The following is a 10659-nucleotide window of genomic DNA, read 5'->3' as shown; positions in this document are numbered from 1 at the left end:
AAAATTAATTTATATTTAAAATATTTAATTTGCATGATTTTTTTATTATATTTTTTTTACTTCAATCTTCATATGCCCCACCACCACATCATATGAGCTATCAACTCAAGAAAACTCAAAAAATCATAAAAACAATAACAAGAATGAGTTTTCTCTGGGACTAAAAAGTTGATTTGAAGTTTATGAGCTCATAACATATATAATGTCAATTAAATCTATTTTAAACTAATGTTTTAATTAATTATTTATAAAATGAATAATATTTATTTATTTATACATTATAAAAAAATTATCTATTTATTAATGATAAATTTTTAAAATGAATTTGGTATATAAGATATAGATTTAAAATATATTTAAACATATAACATAAATTAATAATAATATTTATTAAATTCTTAAACTTATATTTGAATTAAATTTATATTAAATATGTAATATAGACTAATAATGAATTATACTAAATTATACGGTTATATATAAATTAAATTCAGATTAAAAATTAAATTTAAAAGTTGGAAAAATTTTAATTTAAATCCATCTTTTTGTTATGAGTGTAAATGCTTAAACTTAGGAGTTTTTAGATTTGTTTTGCTCTTATGTGAAATTTTAAAAATAATTTTTAATTGATTATGTAAATTTTATGCTTCAAAAATTCTTATTTCATTTAACTTTTTATTGTATATTTAAAATGATAACATATTATTATGCTAATTAATTAATTTTATTTTTCACAACAAGTCAAAATTCCATTGGCAAACCAAATATCTTATTTTTCTTAAAATAAACAAAACGATATCAAACACATCGCCGTCCTAAAAAACTCCTCAATAGGATAAATTCGCAACAACAAAACCCTAACTGTAGCTGTTGTCCTAATACTCTGGGCTGTTTGACAACAAGTGGGATTTAACTTTATTTGGATTTAGTAAATTCTATAAATTCGGATTTATTAAATCCTGTATATCCGAATAGTGAATCTCTGAGTTTGCTAAATCAAAAAGTGTTTGGTATACAAATGTTAAATCCTGTTAATTTCTGATTAATTGTTTGGTAACATATTTTAGAATTTATGGTAGTTAGAGATTTAAATGTGAAGAAGATAATTATAAATTAAAAAAATATTTATAATTAAAAAATTAATATTTTATGAATTTAATAACAAGCCGAGACAAAGGCTTGTTGTTTCACATTAAGTTCAAGTTACTCGTTAATTATTATTTACAATTTTAATTATATATTTAAAGTTATATTAATTAAGATAATTATATTAATATTTAATTACTAATTATACAATTAAGTTAAATTAGATAATTAATTTGTACATTAATTATTTAATTAATTTACTTAATTATTAATATTTTAAATTATATTAATTAAGTTAATCTATAATAACTTAGAGGCTTCTAGGGTTTGCCTTCATCTTCTCTTTTCGTCGTTGCTGTTCGGCTTCGTTGCTTCGAAGGAGGTGTAGAGATTGCACACGTAGCTTCTTCGGCTCCTTCGTGGCTGTTCAACTTAGCTCCTTCGACGACTTTCTCTTCCTGTCGGATCGGAAGTTACGATATTTTGATCGGAAGCAACAACGGGAGCTCGTGGCTGTGAAGGTAACTTTCTACCTTTCGCGCGCTTCTTCGGCCAAATCCCATAACTCCGCCGAAACGAGGGATTTAGTAAATCCGGGATTTAACGCGCGCACAACAACCGTTTGGCTGGATTTAGCGTAAATCCGACATAAATCCCGCTGTAAATCCGATACCAAACAGCCACTAATTGATATATCCTACTTCCGAAAGAACTCAAATGGCGGAGAAAGAGTGTATAAGGGGTACGGCTAGCCGACGAGAAAAGAAAAAGAGGAAGAAGATAGAACTGGAGATGGAAGTATTGTCAGAGACCGCGGATAAAATGGCTCCCGTAGTTGGCTACTTCCCGTCCGGCTACGACCCCGTCGCCGCAGGCGCCGATCCTGACATCAAGCTCTTTAGAAACAAGAAGAAGCCCAATCGCCTTGAACTCGTGGTACGGCCAGATGACTGCAACGTAGAGTTCGTTGGTAAGAGTTATGCCGGCGAGGCTGCTTTGCCGCAGCTCTGCACCTACGCCCTTGGCGTCGTTGACAAGGAAACCCAGACTCTGAAGATTTTTCCCATTGCTGCCAACAAGGTTTTTGATCCATCTTAGAATTTGCACGCCTTAACATTTCAGTGTTAGTACTCTTCGTTATGGCTTGTGATTTATCTTGTAATGGGCGCCCTATATCTTTTCCTGAACAATTGGTTTATGCTTGTAACCTAGAAACTTTAGTGGCATGAATTGTTTCAGCTTAGAATTCAAGATTTTGTCTCACGTCCGAACTTCCAATTAAATGAAGACAGTCTGATTTTTTTTCTATCGTGACCCGACAACCTGACCCGGCCCAAAGTGTGTGTAAATTCTCCTCGTGTACACACTGTGTACAAGAGGGCCGGGTCGTTGGGTCACGCTAGAGCTACTTATCTTCATTTAATTGGAGTCTGGATATAGAGCTACGTCCGAACTCCGCAGGTAATAATTTCTCATCTAAGTGACACTTTTTTGTATTACAGTGACATTTGAAATCACTGCTTCTTTGAATAATTCCATTATTTGAAATCTATATAACTTGTTTTAAACAAATGGGATTTGCATATGCTATCATTTTTTGTAGAGAATGTAATCATGGTGCATGTAGATATGTTGGTGTGCATGGTGGGAGTTGTAGGCATGATTATGGGTCCGTTTAGGACGGCTTCTGTTTTTAATTTATAAAGGTGGTTATAAAGTCGTTGTGGAGAAAGTGACGTTTTTTAAAGTTGTTATAGAAAACAACTTCCGAGCATTTTTTTTTTTTTTTTTTTTTTTTTAAATTTTTTAAAAAAAAAAGGCCAAAAAAAAGTTTTTTTTGGAAGTTGTTGTTGCAATCTGAAAAACAAAGCAGTAAGAAAGCTGTCCCAAACGAAGCTTATATTATCAACCTAAATATTTAATTGATTACATGTAGCAATCATGAGGGTTAATACTTACCCCTTGTTTTATTTCATGATTGGTAATTCAGTATTTGATGACTTCTCATATATGCTTTTGGTTTTAGTTCGAATTATCTTTCCTATTGATGAACAATTGGTTTTGCAAAAACTTGCTACATCCGTTCTCTGTCTTGTTCTGCACACTCTTTCCCAAGTTGTTTTGTCTTCCTATGTTGCTATTTATGTATCTACTAAATGTTCTTTTAGCATCATGACAAGCTAGTAATATGCGAGAGCATTCAGATCCTTAGGTTGGAGCCTAGATTTATCAATGGTTTTGGAGAGCCTACAAAAGTAGGCGAGGAAGTCATTATTGATGAGAAAAAGAAGCATCCGATGGCAGATCTTAATCTTCTTTATGGAACAAAGAGGTCTAAGATTATTGTGAGTTTTCCCTTTTATTTTTATATGTTATGTATGGTTTATATTTCTGTCATGCAGTTTGCATGGTTTTGGTTGCATGGATGCATGCAGACACTATGCCTAGACTCAAATAGTAAGTTTAACAAGAGTTATAGGTTTTCTAAGTTACCATCATGTAACTGTCTTAAATGGACTCATATGGCATCTGCCTCTCTTTCCAACCACATAATCAACGATATTGAAGTCACAAGTCAAAGGAACAAAGATTTACTGCAACTCCAGTTGCAATCAAGTTGCATGGAGTGATATGGAAGGGAACCTATCCTCAACAACCGAAAAATTGAAACAATCATAGAGAGCCAACAACAGTGATTCCAGAGAACCAATATAAGCAATGCCAAAGAACCACCTACAAACCAACAATGAATCTAACCAAACTAGCACATGAATTAGACAACACAAGTTCTTTTTTACAGGAATAATTTCAATTAAGTAAACAAAATAAAAATAAAATCAATGCTCAAATTATCAATCCACTAATCTTAATACATATGCTACATGTTTTCGACAACCCACGAGTATAAAATTTGATGTTTACATCAATTTCTCTACATTTCTCTCCTTGCTTCTAAATTTATGCATTGATTCTGCAACTTATGCATTGGCAGAGAGATGCAACCAAATTTATATGCTAATTCTGCAAACAAACACGATGACTAAAAATGTACAAATGTACAAATATGCTAACTCGCATACATGCGCATGCATAGCTAATTTGCTATATTTTTCTAATATATGCCACAATAGAATCTACCGATGTTTAATGATTGTTGTTTCTATGTCTTCCTTTAGGAAAGTAGACGGCAATCAATAAATAAAAAACTAAATGATCCTTCTATACTTGGGCCCCTTGAAGTTGGAACAGATGGAAACTTGAATGATGAAGCTTCAAAAGATATTAAAGAACCTTTGGATCGTAATATTCCACCTTATGATCCCTCTGCCGTGACACCACAGAGTGCTTATCCATTAAATAATATTATACCAAAAGGAGAACGAGGTTATCTCAAGGACATTCTGGAGACCTTGGAATTGGAGCCTGATAATGCTCGTAATGCCGAATTTTGGGAGAGTAACTACTACCCGAGTTTCGTTATTCATCGATTGTCTAAGCTGAGGGAGATACAGGTAATTCTCTCATCATTTTTATTTCGGTGTAACAATTAAAGCAATTATGTTTTCCTTGTGATTTCTTTTAATTAGGCGCTTTACTATTTTTGTTTTCTTTTAATGCTAAACTAAATTAAATAAATATCGTTATCATGTTTCAGTGTTGATTATATTACCTTTCCATATCCGCCCTACTCGGGTACTTGGTTTGTAACTGTAATGGTCATCATTGAATTTTTTTTACTTTTGCTATATGGTTTGTACGTCACCTGTGGTATTGGTGTAACATACAGTTTTTCAAAAATTGATACGTTTCAGGCTTGGCTTTTGATCCAATTTTTTAGTTTTTCAAAGAATGCGTTATGTCGTGAGGAGATTTAACTTTAATATCTGTTTATGGACTTTGTGGCGATATTCAATTGAGTTGATTCCATTTCCTTTAATTTTGCCTATTCTTCTTGTACTTGATCTAGTTCCATCATTATGATGTTCTTTGTATTACCTTCAACTTCTGAAAATTAACTCCTCACCAAGTTTAGAAAATAAGACATGAATGTCTTTTTTTTTTTGAAATTTTTAATGATGCAATCCATTAGTCTTGCATAAATATGAGGGAACCAAGTGTTATTGTGAACTGAAGGTCTTGAGTTGGTAGAAGAAACCAGATTGGGACCTCAATTTGAAAGATGGTATGAGCGCAGTTCATACCCACCATATCATAATTATAAGGATAAATATAGATAAAACCTTCAATGCCAATCAAATAAGATCCATCTACATTCACTGCAGATAAGACATTGAAGTTTCCTTGTAAGAATTTTCTTATTAATGGATCTTCTTATGTTTCTCTTATGCTCCTACCTTTAGCATGGGCTGCAAATATTATGGAAACTATTCAACTGCTTTGGGCTTAGGAAAGAGCATCTATGTGGGTCCCAGTACATGAAAACTTTTGTCCATATAAATTTTCTTATCGATGCATGTTCTTTTTTTTGCTAGCTCCAAAATAGCCCCAAAATGCATTATCCTATAATAAATGCTCAAAGTTTTTTTTAATATATATAACAAGGGCCTTTCCTCACTTTCCTACTGCAATATGTATTCTTTATTCCTCAAATCTCCAACACAGGAAATGCAAAATCTCTCAAAAACCTAAAGACAAAGAATCAAGACTTTCAATATCTCAAAATAAATGGAATAGGGTCCTTCCTTCCATAGGATAAATACAATTTGCAAAGACAACTAACAAGTTTGATTCACAATACAACTTTATTGTTTACGTTGACAACATATCTACATATGGCAAGGACAACTGCACTATATCCTCCTACATTGTTGGATCAGCTTTTTCAACTTTCTAAGCTGGATCACCTACATCGCAACAAACAACTTGATGATACTCTCTAGTCTCATGTCATTAACAATTGAGATATTGCCCATTTGTTTCTAATAGTCTCATCATTTTGTCTCATTGGTGTAACTTCCACGAAGTCACTCATCCCAAGAGTACTACAATACAAACATGCTTAACAATCATTACACTAAAATGCGTCTCAATGTTTAAGAGTTTAACATTATTTTCTTGAGGGGTTTTATAATTTCCCCAACAAGAAATTGATGTCCTCATCAATATCCTTAGCCCGAAACCATCCACCAGGCAAATACGAGCACTTAATTCCTATCATTCAGTCAGTGTATTGCTCTAATAACATTAAAATAGCTCAAACTCTTAACAATTAAGGTATTTTCCTCTTTGGCCTAGCGACCTTATAATTTTGTCCCATTAGTGTAATTTTCCAAAAGATCACTTCTCCTAAGAGTGCTCCAATACGAGCATGCATGACTTCGAAGTTTCAAATAAAATTCTAACAATTACACCTTGATGCTTTAAAATTTAGTTTTATGTTCTTAAAGGGTTTCAAAATCACCACAATATGTAAGTTCCCATGACCTTAATCCATAAATGATTTGATATTTTGGAGGCTTTAATAAAGTGAATAGTTTTTTATAAACTTGAGAAGTTTAGTAATGACCTTGTAAACTATTTGCACGTTTGTTCTACTGTGTCTTAAGTGACGATGAACCCTCCGAGGGATTTTTAAAGAGGGGAAGTTATATTTGCTCGTTTGCCCTTCTAAGACTTGATTTTTGGCATTTTTTGTGGATTTTGGTAAAGATTGTGTTTGAATGACGATGGCACTTGATTAGCAAGTGCTAGTTCTGTATAAAAGTGTTGGTAATGATGTTGGGTGCTGTTCTGACAAGTGGGCACCTAAGCTTTATAAAGAGGTGAAGGGGACGACAATGATTTTGAAGCAACCATCAAATCTATGTAAAGAGGAGGAAGGGACAATGTTAAATTAGGACTGATCAAAGCTACTTGAATGAACAATGAGCTCATATCTTTGAAGCTCTTTAGAGGTCCCCATGATAGAGTAGGCAAGGGTGCATGGCTGCATGCCATTACCTTTGACTTGAGTTGTATATGTTGATATAGCGCCTCCTTTATTGTTTTTTAAAATATTTTTTTTGGGTTGTATTTCATAATAGGAGAGTATTCCTAGTTTACTCATCCCTACTTGACAAAGAGTACACGAGTTACAAAATGTCCATGATTCTTGAATGAAATAAGTTGTCGTAACTCGTAATATTGTTGTTAAGAAGGTTGACCTTCTTGGAACTGATAAGGATGATAGATCCTTGTACAGAGATGCATTATGATTGGTTTGTAGTACACTAATTGGTGATAGTGGGATGACTTCTCGCAAATTATGCTAAAATATTCTTTGCCTATACAGTCTTTGAGTGTCGATAGATGTTTGGGTTGATGAGTAATCTTCAATTCGATACTGTATTTTGCACACAATCAGTAAAATAAAAGGTTAATAAGCAAACCTGCTGTTGACCTAGAAAAACTATTCTATTTTCAAGTTAATTATTGTGTTAGAAAATGAATAAGAGTTGAAATTGATTCATTGGAGTTTTCCTATTCAAGTGAATAGTGAGGACTGCACGAACTAGTCTTATTGGAGAGAGACACGAAGAAATTTACTGATGTGAGATTGAATGCGAGTTCAGTACTTTTGTGGGGATGAATGCTAGATGGAGGAGAAACTTCATCTTCAGGATATGTGTTGGACTAAAATGACCCTAGGTGAAGGGTATTTTGGTCTTGCGACTGATTAAGAGTTTTGAGAAGTGAGACACCTTGTCTCAAAGATTTGCCAAATGGTTCTATCCTTGGGGGTAATGAACAAATGGACGAGCAGCCCTTAGGGTTTAAAATTTATGTTTTTGGTGATTGAAATCGGACCATACTATGGTTCTTCGATTAGTGTAGGATCTCATGTCATTTGAGTTGATCCATTGGATCATAATTGATATCGCAAGATTTATGTTCGGTTTGATGGAACGGTGTATGCATTTCTTGATGTAAAATGACGAGTGAGATCTACAAGTACTATTTCTTGACCTACCTTCTACCCTCATTGCATGGAAATTGAGGACATAATTTGTAGGTTGGATGGCTCTTATAATTAGACTTCATAATTTGTAGGATCAAATAAAAATCCTTTCTATTGGCTAAAATCTATTATTTGAATAGATCTTAGGGGACCATATTGAATATTTGACTGGCATACCATGCTTATGGTTGAAAGATAATAAGATAGGTACAGGTAAAAAAAAATGTTACTGCTTGAAATAGAATGTATTACTTCTCCCTACATCAATTTGAGGGATGCAATAACCTGGGTTGTTTGGTTTCTCTTCTGGTGCAGAGTTTGACCGTGTATTTGGTAGCCAATTTTTCGTTCATGTTATACTTCTCAGGTGACGGAAAGCATAGAACCAACTCACCAAGCCAATATTTCATTCCACTATTTTAGCAGTGAGATATTTATTACATAGTTTTTGGTAAATTATTTATTTCTACACAACAACTTTTAAAATCCTTGTCAACTGGGTTAGCTATTACCCACAAATTTTGATTGAAAAAAACCTGTTATTTGATTGCTTATTAGAATGTCTGCAAGGTACTGGTTAGATAATATGGAATGAATATAAGATTATCACAGGAGAAGGGATAGGACATTAACATTCTGAAACTCGATTTGCCTTGCTAGCCTATAAGCTCTACGATTTTTTTATCATAAATGCTGAATTCATTTGCTTCTGTCGTGTGTAAATGCATATCTATGGTTTATGAAGTTATACTAATCTCTTAAGCATAAGTTGTCTTTTGCTTCTTATTTTAGATTTAGGCTTCACTTGGGACGGCTTTCGTACAGCTTCTTAAAGCAACTTTTTAGTACAAAAATATAAATTTTTGTTCTAAAAAGTTGCTTTAAGAAGCAGTAATAAAGCCGTTCCAAATGAAGCCTTAGAATCATGATAAATGGTAACATTAACACCAACTTGTCAGCAAATCAAACATTATTGCTATCTACACCAGCTTCTTCCATTTACATGTCCTGGTCTAGGTTTATTTCTGGCGTCTTACGTGGACTAAGGCTTCGTTTGGGACGGCTTTGTTCATGCTTTTTAAAACAACTTCTTAGTATAAAAATTACAAATTTTGTATTAGAAAGCTCCTTTAATAAGTAGTAAGAAAGCCGTCCCAAACGAAACCTAATTTTTCCCATACTTTTTTGTAGGACGAGGAGGAAAAGACCCAGTTTGCGTGCATATTGTCATACATCACTCACCTTATAAACTTCCGGAAGGTTGCAGAATCTGTACGACGCAGAAAAGATAAACCTGATTATGCTGAAGCAATGAGCAAATTCATGATACCAAGCGTTGTCTTTCAAAGGTTTCTCACACTCTTCTTGGATCCAGTCTCGAATTTAATTTCATCTGAAAAGAGTGTACTCCTAATTTGCTACGTCTTAGTTCTGACCCTCCATGCGGACGACTTTCTGACCGACTCAACTGACATTGAAAAGGATTTGGCTATCGCCAGAGATTCACTTAAACCATATTTTCTGCAATTGGGATGCAAAACTGACAACCCTAAACCCTTTCAGAAATCTCGAATGACTCTTCCAGTCCCACTAGTTTTTCAGGGCCTAAAGAAGAGGAGATTTAGACGGAGAGGTATTTTTGCTTAAGCCGCTGGTTTCTAATTATTGAAGATTTACTTCGACATTCACTGGCCGAGTACTGAGATTTCAAACTTCAAATGAATGGTTATTAATGGATTATCAACAAGAGATTTACGAGTTTCTCTGGTTTTACATATGCTTCATATATTATGCTGCGATTGTCTTTGTTTGAATCCTTTCAAGTCTTTTCAAATTGTTCATCTCTGACAATTGGAAGAGCTTTGTCGAGCTCTACAAAACTTAAATCCTCCATTGTTGGTGGAATTGATCCAGTTTTAATCAGCTGGAATATATCTTGTCCAGATTGAAGCTTGCCAATCAATTTCATTGTGATTTGGTTCGGATCATCTCAGATCTGGTTAGACATTTATTTATTTCTATATATATTCCTAGCTAATTATGAATACGGGTGCAAACGAGTCGAGTTTAGATCCTTATCGAGCTCGGCTCGTTACATGGAAAGCGAGCTTGAACTCGAGCTCGTTTCATAATAAACGAGCTCGAGCTGGCTTGCCAGTCATGGGCGGGAATTTTTAAATTTAGGCGGGATTTTTAAAAATTTTCAAAATTAGAAGGGATTTTTAAAACTTAAGCGGGATTTTTAAAATTTAGATAAAATTTAAAAAATATATATGAAATGTTTAACATTTAAATTAAAATTAGGTGATTATTATTAATATTATTTTTTAAATAGTTATATATAATAAATAAAATAAAATTATTTTAAAAATATTAATATTTATTCGAGCCGGCTCACGAGCTCGAGCTCGTTTACTAAACGAGCTCGACTCGCGAGCTTGATAAGCTTGGCTCGCGAGCTTATAAACAAGTCGAGCTCGAGCTGGCTCGGCTCACATACACCCCTAATTATGAACTCTCCCAAGTTAATTTTTTGCTTGTAGCCATGCTTGTTGAGAATTCAGTTCAAATTCAAGTTCAAAGTTAATTTAAGTTTCGTTTGAGACGGCTTTCTT

The 10659-nt window shown here is 33.7% G+C and overlaps 1 protein-coding gene across 3 annotated transcripts; it reads left to right on the top strand.

Annotated features, from left to right (window-relative positions):
* The first annotated feature begins 1642 nt into the window (after positions 1 to 1642).
* LOC110092957 (DNA-directed RNA polymerase I subunit rpa49) lies at positions 1643 to 10032 on the top strand. Of its 3 annotated transcripts, none has more exons than XM_020817675.2 (4): positions 1643 to 2166; positions 3291 to 3431; positions 4263 to 4598; positions 9236 to 10032. In XM_020817675.2, exons 1-4 carry the CDS (start codon positions 1804 to 1806, stop codon positions 9689 to 9691), a joined length of 1296 nt encoding a protein of 431 aa, XP_020673334.1. In that variant the 5' UTR covers positions 1643 to 1803; the 3' UTR covers positions 9692 to 10032. The 3 variants fall into 3 exon arrangements, with proteins under 3 accessions (XP_020673334.1, XP_020673333.1, XP_020673335.1); XM_020817674.2 differs by having other exon boundaries at positions 3255 to 3431; XM_020817676.2 differs by lacking the exon at positions 3291 to 3431.
* Positions 10033 to 10659: the final 627 nt, after the last annotated feature.

The sequence above is a fragment of the Dendrobium catenatum genome, unplaced genomic scaffold, assembly GCF_001605985.2.
Source record: "Dendrobium catenatum unplaced genomic scaffold, ASM160598v2 original_scaffold_161204, whole genome shotgun sequence".
NCBI classification, from domain to species: Eukaryota; Viridiplantae; Streptophyta; class Magnoliopsida; order Asparagales; family Orchidaceae; genus Dendrobium; species Dendrobium catenatum.
Note: the sequence above shows the minus strand (reverse complement) of the source record. Positions and strands in the feature narration are given on the sequence as shown.

What these genes read in the sequence shown, in the direction of transcription:
- LOC110092957 (XM_020817674.2), top strand. Translation starts at nt 1,804, where the DNA reads ATGGCGGAGAAAGAGTGTATAAGGGGTACGGCTAGCCGACGAGAAAAG. An exon ending in TTCCCATTGCTGCCAACAAG is followed by an intron (nt 2,167 to 3,254) that starts GTTTTTGATCCA and finishes ATGTTCTTTTAG; the next exon opens with CATCATGACAAGCTAGTAAT. An exon ending in CTAAGCTGAGGGAGATACAG is followed by an intron (nt 4,599 to 9,235) that starts GTAATTCTCTCA and finishes ACTTTTTTGTAG; the next exon opens with GACGAGGAGGAAAAGACCCA.